This window comes from Mustela putorius, unplaced genomic scaffold (genome assembly GCF_011764305.1).
Source record: "Mustela putorius furo isolate JIRA1106 unplaced genomic scaffold, ASM1176430v1.1 tig00003962_pilon_pilon_pilon, whole genome shotgun sequence".
In the NCBI taxonomy this organism is placed as follows: domain Eukaryota; kingdom Metazoa; phylum Chordata; class Mammalia; order Carnivora; family Mustelidae; genus Mustela; species Mustela putorius.
Genome location: NW_025422106.1, coordinates 10,869,124 through 10,885,756, shown reverse-complemented (window position 1 = coordinate 10,885,756; position 16,633 = coordinate 10,869,124). Strand labels below are relative to the sequence as shown.

The 16,633-nt window shown below is 42.5% G+C and overlaps 1 protein-coding gene across 3 annotated transcripts; it reads left to right on the top strand.

Moving 5' to 3' along the window:
* Nucleotides 1-228: 228 nt before the first annotated feature.
* On the top strand, nt 229-16,502 carry VEZF1 (vascular endothelial zinc finger 1). 3 transcript variants are annotated; one of them, XM_045070157.1, is made up of 6 exons: nt 229-933; nt 5,673-6,367; nt 7,112-7,175; nt 8,237-8,438; nt 9,681-9,824; nt 13,110-16,502. In XM_045070157.1, the coding sequence occupies exons 1-6, from the start codon at nt 901-903 to the stop codon at nt 13,535-13,537; spliced, it is 1,566 nt and encodes a 521-aa protein (XP_044926092.1). In that variant the 5' UTR covers nt 229-900; the 3' UTR covers nt 13,538-16,502. The 3 variants fall into 3 exon arrangements, with proteins under 3 accessions (XP_044926092.1, XP_044926093.1, XP_044926094.1); XM_045070158.1 differs by having other exon boundaries at nt 234-933; nt 8,255-8,438; XM_045070159.1 differs by lacking the exon at nt 229-933 and adding an exon at nt 3,100-3,785.
* The last annotated feature ends 131 nt before the right edge of the window (nt 16,503-16,633 follow it).

Genomic DNA, 16,633 nt, shown 5'->3' with positions numbered 1-16,633 from the left:
GCGGGAAGAGAGGGAAGTTCGGGTAAAATTTCATATCCTATCTGGAGTTAAGGGGAGGATGGGAAAGCTCAGCCCTTCACCCAAGAATAAGCCAGTAATGACATCTCAACGCGTGGGAAGTGTTTCCCTCAGCTGGGAGGATCTGAGGCTGCACCCCAGTGGGATTCCTTGCTAGAGTTGGAAGGCCACTCAGAGGCAGACGCATATTGTAGCAGGCGGAGGGTTTAGCAGGCTGGGGATGAAGTACGAGAAGGGAGGGACATTCGAAGTCCTAGGGGCTTCCCCCAATTTGGAGGCGCGGGCTGTGCTACGCATATGCGACTGAGAAGCCGGGTGACCGCCGTGGCCTGTGCTTTCCGCTGAGGGTCTGACAAGCACGCGACGCTGCTGGGCATCGCGTTTGAGTCCCGGGAGACCGCCCAGCCGTGCCCAGCGAGACCGCGCCAGACCCTGGCGTCCTCCATCTTCTCTCCTGCGCTCCCCCTGCTCCAGCTGCCTGAGCCGCGGACCGCAGCACCACACACCCCCGCGGGGGGGGACGCCGCGCCCCATCCCCGCCCCCGGCCCCACCCCAGCCCCCCCGCGGGGGCCCTGACCCCATCGCCGGCGGGCACTGGCTGAGCTCCGAGGCGGCGAGCCTGCGGCGGGGACGCCCAGAAGGGGTCCGGGCGGCTGGGGGCGGCGGCGGCCGGGTCGGGGCTCCCCCCCCGCCCGCGCTCGCCGCGGCGGTGGTGCGTCCCGGAGGTTACCGGAAGTGGCCGCGCTCGGCGCTGCCATGTTGAGGAGCCGCCGCTGCCGCTGCCGCCGCCGCCGCCGCCGCCGCTTTGTTGTCGCCTCCTCCGGCTGAGGAGGCTCCCCGAGCGGGGGGAGTGGGGAGGAGGGGGGTCGGCCGCCGCAGCCATGGAGGCCAACTGGACCGCGTTCCTGTTCCAGGTACTGGGGGCCCCCCCGGGGGGGCACGGGGGGGACAGGGGGGCCGGGCCCCGGGCTGGCGGGCGGGCGGGCGCTCCTCCTCCCCTCCCTCCCGGCTCCGCTCTCCGGCCCGGCCTTAATCCCCCTTTGTTTTTCCGCCCGCCCGCCCCGGCGGAGCGGGGCTGCTGAGGTGAAAGGAGGCGGCCTCACGGGGTGCGGGGGAGAGAGCAGGCCTCGGGGTGAACCCCGGGCCCCCCTTAGCACACTCACGCACACGCACACACCCTTCCCTCCCGCCCTGAAGGGGAAGGGAGGAGGCCGGTCGCTGTCACCACCCGCGGCCCAGAGAAAGGAGGGCGCCGGGCCGCTGGATAGCGCGGGCCGCTTGGCCACAGCGCGCCCGGCCCCGGCCCGCATCGTGGGGCGAGGGGGGGTCTCTAGGTCCTACTCTGGGACGCCCCCACACACAGACGCACTTCATCTATCTTTCGCTCGCTCTCCTTTTCACCTCCATCTCTTCTTTTTGTGTGTGTGTGTGTGTGTGTGTGTGTTGACTTTCTGACCCCCCATCCCTGCGAATAGCGGGTATCCCTGGCTTCCCCGCCACTCCCCCTTCCCGCCGCCCCCCCCTTTTGTGTTTACCCTGTTGGGGGTGTTGTGAGTGAGTATCCCCTCCCCAAACTTTTTCACTGGATTTGCGTTTTTTCTCTCGCAAGCCTTTGCCGAGCCTTGGCAGCTGACACCCTCTCCCTCTGTCCAGCTCTCCCGCCGTCCCATTCAGCCCGGGGAATCCCCTAGCCGGGCCGGGGCGGGGGGAGCGGTGGGGGCCGGGACTCCGGGAGGCCGACCTTCTCCCGGAGCGCTTTTCCTTCTCGTCCCACCTCGAACGTTTCCTCCAACCAAGTGGGGGAGACGGAAAGTGGAGAGAGCAAACAAAGTCGGCTTACAAAGCCCCCAGATGAGTCATTCGTTGGGGTGTTGGTCTGCACTTTCTGCAAGAAACTTGAAAGTGGCTGTAGCCGATACGTTGGCAGTCCTCTTGCCCGCCCATTTTAGGTGGGGGACCCCTGTCGGGAAGACCGAGGCTGGAACTTAGTTTTTGCCTGCTTCATTTCTGTTTGCAAACGAAGCACTTAGTGGGCAGCAGTGATGAGCTCACGGGGAAACTTCAGAACCGGAGGAGGTTAGGAAGCTTGTCACTTTAAATGCGTTCTTCCCGCCTCTCTGGGTTATTTTCCTTCTTTGAATAACTCCGTGAAATCCCAGACGCGTTGCTTGGGCGCTTGAGACCTTTTGAAACTAACCTGGAATGGATGCAGAATTTTCAAAAAATCCTCGCAGCTACTGGACTCATCCCAGTGGACTTAATATAGGGAATTGGACAATTCAACCGTTACCTATTGTGTAGAACTGGTTTATTGCCTTAAAACCTATTTTCTCTCAAATGTGAGTAATTTGATTTTTAAGTAGCTAGTTGAAATATATCCTGGCTTCTTAAAATTGAAGATGTGCAAAATTATGGAACTCACAAACTTTTTTTTTCTCATTCTGATCTGGTATTGTTTTATCATGCTTTAAGTCAACTTAAAAATGCATTTGGAAAAGATATGTTATGTAACTAGTTTGGCATCCAGATTGGTGTAAAGGTGGCAAATGCCCTCTCTAGAAAAAGCTTTCAGATAGTCATTTAAATTTGGGATTAATGGGCCACCTAAGTGATTTTCATGTGAGGAATGATTTAGACTTACCATGTTATAACCTGCTGTCCGTAAACTTCATGGAGATTGGGGGGAAAAAAAGGGATTGTTCTTTATGCAAGGAAAAACCTATAAGTAATTTTTGGAAAGCTAGTTGAACAATCTTTTGGAATACTTTTGTTCTTTTTCTGGATAAGACAAATGCCAAGCATTTATTGATCAACATGTTAATTAGATTTTATATTATTTAATTTTTTTCAGCAATTAAAATCTTTTTTTCCACCTGATGGAGAAGTGTGAAAGCTAATATTTGATCCTGGGCTTGGCAATGTGTGCAGTGAAAATTGTTGGAAAAATAATTTAGAGCCGAGGACAGTTGAATGGGTAAAGAGACTATTTCAGTCTTTTCTATGGCAAGGTATGAATAGACTTACTCAGTTTCAGTTTTAAGTAATTTTTACTGGGGAAATGGGAGAGTTAAACTCTCTTGTCTGTTTCCTAGAGCTTACTATTGAATTTGTATTTTCAAACAATTTAATACCTGCTTGCTTTCCAGATAACCTGGTGGAAAGTGAAAGCCATAACTGTAAGATGTTTGATGGATGCTTCTCCTAACAGGACATTCAAGATATGACTCACTGATGCTAATTTGTTTCAGTACAAAATTTTTTGCCCTCTGGCACTGGAGATTTCATGGTGCTATATCCTACTACCCTGGGTGATGAAATAACATTTCTGTTTTGTTTTTTTGCCAACCCCAGAAAAAGGAAAGCTTGGGCAGTGTTAAAAAAAAACAAAAGCCTTAAAGTTGAAAGAGATGGGAGATAAAATAAAAGCTTTGGTTTGATGATACTAGTCAAATAAAAGTCTACCCAGAAGTTTTTTGTTTTTGTTTTTTTTGATCACTTAACTGAAGGCAGGCCATGGTTGTTGTTTTACTCTGTCTCTCCCTCAGAGAACAAGTTGGGAAAACCCAGTTCCCCTCTTAGAAGGCTTCATGTAGAAGTGTGGGGATCCTAGGAATCCTCAGAGAGTGATTCCCGTAGTGGTCGAGGCATTCTACAGCATTTCACCCAAGAAGCAGGGACCTGGTGTGACCCTCGTGTGAGAGTGAGCTTCAGCAATGGTGTAAAAATACTTTATGTTGCCACAGACATCTGAATTGGTAAAATGGCAGTAAGTGCTTTTAGTACTCCATCGAACTAATGGTTATTTAGAATTGAAAAATGCCTCTAAACACTATAAGTCTGAACTTTGTCCAGAAGATTTGCATTCCCTATTATCTGATCTGTTAGCCTTTGAAATTGTATATCTTGAGCTATCTTCAGCTATTAACTGTTTGTATACTGTATGGAAACTTGGGTATCCCAGAGCCAGATTAGAAAGGGGTTAAGATTTACATCCAAATTCTATAAAGTTTCCACTAATGTCTTGTGGGCAGACACATTTACAGGAGCTCCATAAATTAAATTAAAAGTGGACTATAATTCTGTTTAATCTGTAAGTCCAGAAAGATACTCACAATTTGTATGAGTACTTCCAGGACCCAAAGGGGGGTTCAGCCAAAATTATTAAATTGGAACTGGTAACTTTGAATACCACACCTCCTAATGATTTGGGGGAGACTTGATTCCAGGCTTAGCTGTTGTGGCCATCAAGTAAATGTGGAGCTATATGGTTGATATTCTTATCCATTAGGGTAGAAGAAGCTCTGTGTGAATGTGTGTGTCTGTCTCCTGGTTTTCTTCCTCTTAATCAAGTTAACTGTAGGACTTGTGATTATAGAGTGAGAAGGCTAAATAAGTAACTAGAGTGTCTTAAGATGATGGGATGGTCCCCTCCTAGGATGTCGTGTGCTTAAAATATTGGGAACTCTTTACTTGTAGGTGCATGTATCCTTTTAGGATTACAAAACTCAAGCACAGGGGCTTGGGCTCACTATCAAAAAAGTTTCAAAAATAACGTTGGTAAAGTACAACGTATCAGGAAAAACTATTTCAGGAATTTTTTCCATCATTTCCTAAATGTTTATCAGGATGGAGAATTTTAAAAGAATCAAAACCAAGAGAGTAATGATTCATAAATACCAAGAACCTGATCCATGATGAAATTTTGGTGTCAGTGCAGCTAAAGAAAATTTCCAGACGGCGTCCACTTCTGGAGTGGAGAAGCACATTATAACAGCAAATGTCTAATACTTTAATGAAACATATAAATTCTGGAAGAAGATGAAAATGAAAGGAATTTTAATTATTTTAAATTTTAATTATTTATAGTTTGTTTTCTCTTGCTAGTCTGTCTTGGAGAGTTTTAGGGTTTGAACTAGTGATGTTAAAGGATACAGATTTCTAGTGTAAGATTAAATGAACTGTGTGAGATATAGCTGACAGGTGTTTTGCTGTAGGCTACCTTCACAGATGCCTTCCAGGCTGATTAATAGCAGGTTTCATTTCCATCAAATCTTTCAGTAGAACAGCTAAGTGAAAACTTTAAAAAGTAAACATAACAAATAGGGCATATATTCAGAGAGCTAAGTTCCTTTTATCACTTAGGAACAGCCTCCTTCCTCAGTCACTGATTTTCTGATGGAAAGGGGAGAGACAGTGCCTTTCTTTTCCTAGGTAAAATAGACAAATAGATGATTCTGTGTATGTGTGCGCGTGTGTAGTGTATGCATTATTGCAGTAAGGTACTGGTAAATACTTAAGTCTGGAATGTAATTTTTCTGACAAGTTATTTAAACTTGGTTTCAGCACTGACAGACTAAGGCAAACTGATGTCATCAGCTGGTATGTCCCTCATGAACCAGGATGGTGTGTAGTCAGCTGTTTGAAAGCAAGATCACTGTCAGCAACTTAGTCATAAAAGTTTTGTGTCTGTACAGTGATTTTAATGCTTTGTATTGGGAGCTCTGAGGGTAACTAGATGGTTACTGGGTTTCTGCTGCAGGGAGTAGCTTATGGGCTCTTTGATTGTTTCTTCTGGTCTCTGTTGTCTGGAGCATGTTGAATGTTGGAGGCCATTGTGCGAGGCTGTTTCTGAAGTGTAAATGTTTGGTTTTAGGCCCATGAAGCCTCCCATCACCAACAGCAGGCAGCACCGAACAGCTTGCTGCCCCTCCTGAGCTCTGCTGTGGAGCCCCCTGATCAGAAACCATTGCTTCCAATACCAATAACTCAGAAACCTCAAACAGCACCAGAAACATTAAAGGATGCCATTGGGATTAAAAAAGAGAAACCCAAAACTTCATTTGTGTGCACTTACTGCAGTAAAGCTTTCAGGGACAGCTATCACCTGAGGCGCCACGAGTCCTGCCACACAGGGATCAAGTTGGTGTCCCGGTCAAAGAAAACCCCCACCACGGTGGTTCCCCTCATCTCCACCATCGCTGGGGACAGCAGCAGAACTTCGTTGGTCTCAACCATTGCTGGCATCTTATCAACAGTCACTACATCTTCCTCGGGCACCAACCCCAGCAGCAGTGCCAGCACCACAGCTATGCCTGTGACCCAGTCTGTCAAGAAACCCAGTAAGCCCGTCAAGAAGAACCATGCTTGTGAGATGTGCGGGAAGGCCTTCCGAGATGTGTACCACCTCAATCGGCACAAGCTCTCCCATTCAGACGAAAAGCCCTTCGAGTGTCCTGTTTGTAATCAGCGCTTCAAGAGGAAGGACCGGATGACTTACCATGTGAGGTCTCATGAAGGAGGCATCACCAAACCCTATACTTGCAGTGTTTGTGGGAAAGGCTTCTCGAGGTACTGCATTTTGCTTTGCTTTTTTTTTTCCCTGTGAGGTATCAGTGAACTTCAGTTTTGTCTCTTTGTGACCTAGAAGGTTTATGTGAGAATAGCTGTGGGCAGGCCTGTGTTATTAGAGGAGATTGATGATAGATAAAGTATTACACTTCCAGGTCTAATTCCAGTTTGGTGTGGTTGACAAGTGGTGACATAGTGATTAGCTTAGTATTTCAATTAAGAAGTGCCTTGGTGGACTCCAGCCTTCATTTTGGCACATCTGTAATCACCAGTTTTGCAGACATGAGGTTCACCGTGCAGATCAAAGAAACTTATTTCCTAGAAGTTGGGATGACCTTGGATACTCTCAGTGTAACTTTTAGGAGGACAAGTTTCCATTTTTCTGTGGTTACTAACATTTCACTAATTTTCATATTTAAAGACTTTTAAATAAAAGTTTATATAGTAGTGGCTATATCTGGGAAGTGTTAGGACTACAACTTTGGGTATTTTATAATTTAAAGAACCAAGGCCTAACATGATTTGATGTTGACTAGGAGAGAAAAATTAACAGGTAAAGGATTAAGACTTTTGTTTATGGTAAGAGAGGTAAGGAGGCTTGCACTGGGGGGAGGGGAGTTGGTAATTCTAGCTTTCTTTAAAATGCCCTCCACCCAAAGCTGCCAAGCATGTAAACATCACCGTGAGTAGCATTTCTCAATGTGTGTTCCATTACATCTTCTGTTGAAACTCTCTCTTTCACAGGCCTGACCACTTAAGCTGTCACGTAAAACATGTCCATTCAACAGAAAGACCCTTCAAATGCCAAGTAAGAGTTAAAATGACTTATCCTTAGTGTAGCACTTAATGCACATTATCCAGAAGGTCTGAGCCAATCAAATCTCACCGTTCTTGAATAGTCTTAAAAATCACTGACTTGAGTAAATGTGGTCCATTTGAATTCTGGTTTTATACAATATAAATGACAGCTTCTATTTCTGTGAGGCAAAAGCATTTAAAAATGTAAATGTGTTGTTTTTGTTAAGCTACATTTTCCTTTCCTTAGGCAACAGTATTTATCGCTACAAGAAAAAAAAATGTAGTCTTGGAAAGGTCATTATGTATTTGAAATGAATAAATGAATGAAATGCTTTAAATTATTTTCTGGGTTGATGATTTTAACTGTAATAGAAGAAAATAGGAATTTTCTCCCAAATGTTATCACTTATTGGATGTTTGCCTGCCAAATTGGGACGTTTTCTAGTTGTTTGAAAATCTGTTGATTTTATTTAACCTAAGTTAAGATAATGAAAAGGTTAAGAATCTTGCTAAATCCAATGACTTTTTAGACATCAGTAATTTTAGTTTATTGCTGGAAGTCTTTCTGTGCTCCTTTCAGTTAAATGTGTTAATGACTGCCTTTATTAAGTAAGTGATTTGAATCCTAAGAAAAATCCAATCTGAGGAAGGAAGCTAGTGTCATTTGAGCAAGTGCCTGCTATGTGTGAGGCTTTCGGCCAGACTCTTAGTCCCACCGATAATTTTGGGAGGTAGGTATTTTTATCCTCACGTTACTGATGAAGAAACAAATTCAGATAGGTTAATTTGCTCAGTGTTACACTGTTTCATGAATCAAGGAACTGGATTTAAATCCAGGTTTAACTGACTCTGCTGCTCACATCTTTTCAGTACTCTCTGTTGATATTTTTTCTTCCCCCAAAATCTAAGGGTCTAAAATTCACCAAATGTTTTGTTATGATTATGATTCTAGGTAACACATGCAATTAAAGTTCAACCTACTCAGTCTGCTTGCGGACATGGATAGGGTAATGGCTAGAATATAACGTACTTTAAAATGAGTAGAACAGGATAGTCTATATTTAAAAAAAGTTTTCCTCCCTCATGCAGACGTGCACTGCTGCCTTTGCCACCAAAGACAGACTGCGGACACACATGGTGCGCCACGAAGGCAAGGTATCGTGTAACATCTGTGGGAAGCTTCTGAGTGCAGCGTACATCACCAGCCACTTAAAGACACATGGGCAGAGCCAAAGTATCAACTGTAATACATGTAAACAAGGCATCAGTAAAAGTAGGTGACACTTCAGATTGTATTTCTGTTGCATTTGTGATTGATGAAATCTGGATATTTTTATAATACATTGAAGTTATTTTCGCTATGCTCTCAGCACTGTATTCATGTTCATCTTTCATGTTTTCTCCTGTCGTTAAAGCGTGTAAACACATGTCAGTGGAGACTATATACTGATGTTGGAAATACACCTCACCAGTGTGGATACAAACAGCATTGACAAGCCCTCCACTAATTTTGCTTTCAGTCCTGTGCTTGTCTGCTAATAACACCCATGTTAAAAGAGCAGAATTTCCCTGTAGCTATTTTTCAATGTTTCTCTTCTTTTATGAGTTTGAATAAAAAGCTCTAGTGTTTTAGAATTGTGGCAGCAGAAGCCACACTAGCAAGCTGTAGCTGCTGGAAGGCAATTTTCATTGTTTTTATTTAATTTTAGGAAGATTCTCAAGCAGTGGTGTCTCCTAACTCCTGTTGGAGTTAATAATATGCCCTTAATAACCTTAAAGATGAAAGCAGCATCATTTAGTTTGCTTTTCAAACCCAAATCTGTAGAGTTGGGATATCATGTCCATATTTACCTTAAATTCAGAATTGAAGATAAACTATTTCAGGGACTCGTGGATAAAATTCAGTACTCACATTTACCCAGGCTTGTCTTTGAGATTGCCCTAACCACCAGAAGAAAGTCTGTTCCTAATTCTGTATCCTATTATATATGTACCTTATGCAGCAGAAACATCATATTCTCAGAATAGGTGGCCAGGAGTGGGAAAGAAAGGTTAATGTGTTCTAATCTCATCCATTTTTGCTTCTTTGTAAGTACATTGGGTTTATTATCTAGCATGTCATACTTTGTTAACTTTACAAAACTTTACTTTTAGTGTACATTGTTGTGGTCAAGTGACCAACTTTATTAGATATTTTGATGAGCATTAATTAGTCTGTACTGATTTTACCCAAGTTCCATTCTGAGAGACACTTGCTTTTTAATATAGCAGAGAATTCTTTTCTCTTTTATATTGGTTTTCCCCAGCTCTCTTGATTTTTCTTTTATTAATTTATCTATTTTGACCAGTATAGACAGAAGCAGCAAAAGAAGATCCTCTGTAGTAAAAACTGTCAGGACAAATGATAAAGGGCAGAGAAGCATGAGGAGCCAAAGTACCTAAGTTTCAGATTATGAAAAAAATGGCTGCACTTTTTCAAGGTAAATGTAGTATTTGCGGTTTGTCTTTTGAGTAGCATGCATGAGCGAAGAGACCAGCAGCCAGAAGCAGCAGCAGCAGCAGCAGCAGCAACAGCAGCAGCAGCATGTGACCAGCTGGCCAGGGAAGCAGGTGGAGACACTGAGACTATGGGAAGAAGCTGTCAAGGCAAGAAAGAAAGGTAAGATGAGGTGGCCGGAGCTCACAGGATGTCTAGAGCATGTGCTCATTTAGCGTGCCCCGGGGTCTAAGTGAGGCAGCCACAGCTTAGGGAATCTGTCTTCATGGAAACCTGGAAACACTATGTTGGCAACAAAGCTGCTAGGCTTCCGGATAAGTCTTTTTACTTTAAAAATTAAATCCTTAGTACTTCTTTTCATGTTCTTTTGATTTTCTTTTTGTTATAAATTTGGAGCCAGATTTGGTCTTTCCCTGTTATGTTCAGAGTTCCATTTTTATGTCAACTTCCATGCATTATGGGCCCCTCTTTTTCCGTTCTGAAACACTCCCACTTTTGGGGGTGGCTGAAATATGCTTAGGGTATATAGTTTATTTTCTTACAACTTTGCTACTTTCTGCTCTTCAGTGTTCTTCCTGCATTGTATTATTTATTACATGTTTCTGGTTTTATGATGCTCATATCTTTTCTCTTCCTTTCTCCCTTAATCTCATTCAGTCTGTCACTGGGGCTTGCATTAGTTTAACATGTATGTACTTAAATTGTTAGAGACTTTACTGTAATTGTTACTAAAATTGAGAATGGTTTACTTTGCTCTCATATATTTTGTAAAGAATCTGTTGGAGTATCCATTTTCCACACAGCTTTTTCACTTAATACTTAGAGCTTTGGCTTCTGGCCTATTGTGCAGGCGTTTCAAATTAATCATTTTGTCAGTGCACCATCAGCCATGGGAGAGATTCCTAAATTCCTTCTTCCTTCCTGACCTCTGCCATGTCTTACTGTTTTATTTTAAATTCATAAGGAATCCTCTGCCTGTATGCTTCTCTGTAATTCCTTTGCTGTGTAGTTTCTTCCCTCTTTTGCTTTCATGTAGTATGGCTGTTCCCTTCCACAAATTCCTTCTAAACACCCTGTACTTGGATAAAGATAAAAGGACTACTTTAAATATTAAAGTAAATATTTCATACATCTACTGGCATTGCAGCCAGATAGGTCTTCTACCCTTCCTTAGAGCCTCCTTGGTCCTCTCTTTCAAATGAAGATTTGCCATTATTTAATAAAATACTTTATCATTAGGGGAAGAGGTGGCGGCGGGGCAGGCGGGCAGGAAAATGTATATATGCTATGGCAACCGCATAGTGGGTGAGAACGTGTTACGGAGGATGTTTTCCTTGAGAAAGGAGTAAGAGTAAAATTATTTAAGTCCTGGAAGAAGATGATGTTGGACTGAAAGGAAATTGCAGGATGGGGAGCGGGGGTGGTGATGGCACATGAGAGAGTGAAAGCCCTTCTTTGGTGTAAACAAAAATACCCTTAGCAGTTGTTATCACCTTAAAAGTGAGTTGGTTTTCTCTTTCTTCCTGTACTCTTCTATTTCATGTTGTGTTTTATTTTGCTTGTACAATAAGACTCAGTTGTTTAGCTCATCTTCTGACCTCCATGAAACAAAATGCTATTGTATTCCCATTTGTAGCATGAATCTCTCTGGAAACGACCACTGATGTTAGAAACTTCTGTATTCGTGTTAGTAAAATGTCACATTTGGGGAGAGAGGAGACTTCTGCCCTGAAAACCTAAACTTGAATCAGCAGGTCTCTTTTTTAAAATAAGGTAACCTAAGTTCCCAAACCTGAGTGAAAATCAGATCGCCATCCTGGGAAATTTTTAAAACTACGCATTTCCAAAGTTCCATCTAATCTCACTATTGAATTTCCTGGGAAGCCATTTAAAAAAAAAAAAAAAAGCTCCCTAGATAAATGATTTCGACCATCAGCCAGATTTGGGAATTCCTGACATAGAGTATAGAGTTTGCCAGAGTTCCATCATATTGATCAAGGAAGAGCTGCTTATTGACTCCAGGATCGATATGAGGTGATTTGACCCATATGTGTGGGATGTGTATAGACCTTTATCTTTAAGTCTCAAATGTATTTCTCCATTTTGACAGCTAAGTTACACACAACTAGCCCACTCGTCTATCTTCTTACTGCTGTTTCCTCACACACCAGCAGGTGGTGCTGAATTTTGTTGAGGGGTGGGGTGGGGGGTGTCACCTCTGAGGGAAGTTTTCTTTAAGAAGTGCCCAGGCTTTGCTGGGTTACAAGAACCAGGGTCCCCCAAGTCACTGTAGGGTCTTCTTGCTTGATTAGTCCTCCTTGGTATGGTTGGTGACTAGGCACTTGATGCTCAGTGGGTGATTTGTCAGCGTCAGAAAGTAAGGAGAAATGGAAGCAGGGAGGAGAATATAAACCCACTGAGAGCTCTTTTGTCTTAACATAGTTAGGAAACCTAACCAGAAACAACAGGATTGTTAAAACGATTTAAAAAAAAAAAAAAAGACTGAAACAGATGCGAAAATAGCTTGTCAGTCACTTGTTTGTGTCAGTCAGGGATTTTTTTTTTTTTTTTAAGATTTTATTTATTTGACAGAGACAGATCACAAGTAGGCAGAGAGGCAGGCAAGGAGAGAGGAGGAAGCAGGCTCGATCCCAGGACCCTAGGATCATGACCTGAGCCGAATGTGAGCCACCCAGGTGCCCAGGGATTTTTTTCTTTTTTTTTTTAAGATTTTATTTATTTATTTGACAGAGAGAGAGAGATCACAAATAGGCAAAGAGGCAGGCAGAGAAGGGGGGGGGGAGCAGGGACCCTGAGACCATGACCTGACCTGAAGGCAGAGGCTTAACCCTCTGAGCCACCCAGGTGCCCCCAGTCAGGGATTTTTAAAACCTTAACAGAATGTAGCTTCACCTCTGAGACTTTAGAGTACATAGCATTGAGGACATACAACTCTCTCCACTAGTTACAGTTGCCCTACCAGAAGATTTTCCTGATTATCTGTTCTTGTGTGACCATCGGCCCAGCTCTTTGTAAACAAGCTCTTTCTCCTGGCCTGTCCTTGGTTGGCTCTACTTGCATGAAGTGGTAGTGAGAATACTAAGCCCTGCTTGATATCTCTGCTCCCCAGAGTGCCTTGCAGAAATTAACTGGTCCTCCCAGCATCACTGTGAGGTAGGTAAGTAATCTAAATTTGAAACCAAAAGCGCCAGGCTAAACAAGTTGCCCAGGGCCTTGTGGGAGGTATAGGGTCAGAAAAGAGATTCACGCACCTCCAATCCAATGCTCAGAAAGAGCCTCCCTTCCTGTTGACTGATGGTAGAGAACTGTAATTTCATTCATTAAATGTTTGTCCTTTTTAATTAAAAAAATGTTGATTCAGAAGCTGTTTGTGAATTTTGTTCATTGTTTGGGGAGTCTAAAGGCCATTTTATCTTCTTATTTTAGAAGCTGCTAACCTGTGCCAAACCTCCACGGCTGCTACGACACCCGTGACTCTCACTACTCCATTCAATATCACGTCCTCTGTGTCGTCTGGGACGATGTCAAACCCAGTCACAGTGGCAGCTGCAATGAGCATGAGAAGTCCAGTCAATGTTTCAAGTGCAGTTAACATAACCAGCCCAATGAATATAGGGCACCCTGTAACTATAACCAGTCCATTATCCATGACCTCTCCTTTAACACTCACTACCCCAGTCAACCTTCCCACCCCTGTCACTGCTCCAGTGAATATAGCACACCCTGTCACCATCACGTCTCCCATGAACCTGCCCACGCCTATGACATTAGCTGCCCCTCTCAATATAGCAATGAGGCCTGTAGAGAGCATGCCTTTCTTACCCCAAGCTTTGCCTACATCACCACCTTGGTAAACAGTATTATAAAATGAAAATATGGGTTAAAGTAAATATTTACCAGCAACTTACTTTTAGTTTATTAATGCAAAAAGTAAACCATGAAATTGGGAGATTTTATTACATTAGTTAATAATAGTGTAGTAGGATTTTTCTCCAATTTGGCTGGGATTGTTCAAAGTAGGGTGTGTATGTAACTTATCACTGGACCACTTTAGTTTAATCAGAAATTCCTTTTAGCTGACAGCATTGCTTAAACAAGATAGTAGTTGGCAAGGTAAAATGCCAGAATTAAAACCAATCATAAAAAATTAAAACCCATTTCAAAATAAAAACAGCATTACTGTTTCTAATCCCAAGAAATCATTTTATTCTAAACACTAGCAGAACTCTTCTCCCTATACAAGGTGGATGACTGATTTTAACCTGAAGTTCTAAGTCCACAGATAGAGAGCTAGTGTAGAATTGTCTGTGTTTATTGTTTTTATGAGTAAATACATGCATTGTCATAATAAAATGCATTTCAGAGAATATGCATTTTACCTTTGGGAATATGTTAATTTCAGGCAGCATTCCCTATGGGAAAGGTGATACCAGCTCTGATATGCAAAGCATATGATAATTTATCATTCTAACTTCAACATATAATAGGGATTGTGACCTGATATTTGGAGATGTAAATATTGCTCAGCATATTAATCCTGATGGAATATAGCATTGTAGTTGACTTTTTAAAAAAAATTAAAAAAAAAAAAAACCAAAATATACAAATTGTGTTTTGGTGAGAAAAGGCCTCAACTGACAGAGGAGAAGTCAAGGGTGTGGACAGGCAGACTCCTAACTAACAGAGGCCAGTGGGACTCCTATTCAGGAGCCAAGGAGTACTTGGAACAGTTAAAATAATATTGCTTTAAATTGGAAGATGCTGGAGGCACTGGGATGTGATATGCCCCTCTCTCTCCCAATCAGAGCCTGTTGATGTTACAACAGGAAAGATGTGTTAGTTGCTCACTAGAGTTTATGTCTTATATTAAATTGTATACAGTTTTTATTCTAACCACTAACTAGGTAGTATGCCCCTTCAGAACAAGCAGAGTGTATCTTTTTTTTTAATTTCTTCTTCCGTTTCTTAATCAAGTATTGTGCAGATTTGTTCAACTTTGTAAATATGGACATCACTTTTTTTTCTTTGAGAAAACACTTGTATCAGCTTTGTGGTGTTTTCAGGGAGACAGCTATCTGTACTCCCTGTAGAAACCCAGCAATGATTGTGCACGTTAAGACATGTGCTTTTTATTTCTTAGCAGGATGTTTTATCTCTGTACATAAAGTAGAAACCAAAAGTTAGGGAAACAGATACTCTTTACACCATCATGCCACACATTAATATTTTTAAAGCATTGTGTTTTTTAAAAAAAAAAAAGTTACTAAAACCAAGACGCTGTGATTTTTTCTTAAGTTGCAATATGTTTTTGGTTTTGTTGGTTTTTTTTTTCTTTTTTAATCTTGCAGTTAAGAGAAATGGAATTTAGTTGTATTAATCTTGCAGAATGTTTGCAGGACTGACTATCAAACTGGATGACTTCCGTTTATACCCCACTGTGTCAGTTCAAGCATCAAATACCTTACATATGAGGCAGACTTCCTACATCAGGGACAGGTATCTGTGTGTCATTATACAAAACAGTTCGAGGGGGTTGAACTACATAGTAAAAAATAAAATAGTACTTAGTGTAAAATAATTTTATAAATGATCTTTTGTACTTTAGGACATTAAATTGTACAACTTTTGTATATATAAAAGCTTAGGAACTTTCTGTTTAGCAGGAAGGCAACACATTCCTACACTTTTAATGTATATGTTTGTTATAATGTCCATGTAAACATGCCCTATGTTTGTGCCTTTTAATTAGTTTGTCTCAATAAACAAAATGTAGAGAAAAATATGTAGCTATGACTTTGTTACAACTGTTCCTATTCACAGTACAAAGATGGTTTGTTTTTAATCTGTAGAGCATTATGTGTGGACTACTGGAAGGACTTGTGTAGGGAAGGCCCATGCATGGCCCTGCTGAAGCCTGGATTGGGCCGGTAGTGGCCACATTTGGAGGAAGCCCACATTTCCTGGCATGCAGCCCCAGGACTAGGTTCTGGCTCTGCTTGCTGGGACCTGTCATCTCTCTGACTGGGCTGGCAGTCACCATCCACCATGGTTCAGACAGCCCAGGCTTCCTCCACAGTGGCCTAAGAAGCAGTCCTCAGTGGGGGCAGGTGTGGACCCTACCCCCAGGCTAGAGTGTGGTCGTCAGAACCCTGAAAGTATTAGTTCTTAAAAAAAAAAAAAAAAAAAAAAAAAAGATATATACTAGAAATGATTGTTTTATCAATTCATTGTATAATAAACAGGAGTGAAACTTCATTGTATGACTTCAGTTAAAATGCTATTTTGTATGCATTCTTTATTCACTTAAGAAGCTTGTCTGCAATAATAAAGCCACGTCGTGTCTTCTTTTGGGAGGGAGAGAGTTGGCAGGAAGGGGGTGGTGGCGGGCCACTGAGACGGGGGCCAAGTAGGTTGTGTGGTGAGATTCTCCCATGTCTTGGAACTGGAATTGCATTTTGATGCTGATGAACTGATTCAACCAAGTGTTGAAGGCACGACGGCCACCGCGCTACGAAAAAGCAGAGTTTGTTTTCCCTTCTGGTTGTAACCTGGTTGAGAGCTTCCCTTTATCAGATTGGCAGCTAAACAGTTGTATTAGATAATCCTCAAATCTGACATCCAGCCTGTTACGCTCTAGGGCTCGCTGCTTGGCCTGCATTTGCCTTTTATTGTATACCCATTTCCCTCCTAAGGTGTGCTCCTAAATGAAGGTTTCTATGTAAGCAGATGATGATTTTTCCTGTCAATACCAGCACTGTATTACTAACATGCAAAATACTGCAGATTTATTTTGACAAATTAAAGTTAACCGGTCACAAATGTTATGATGGATTGCTTAATATCTCAGAAGCTTCACCAGTTTACTCTGATGGTAGAGAAATTTTTTAAAGCACTGCTGCTCCAGGTGTACCCATTGGTATGGGACTGGAGAAAGGGGGAGGGAGACTGCT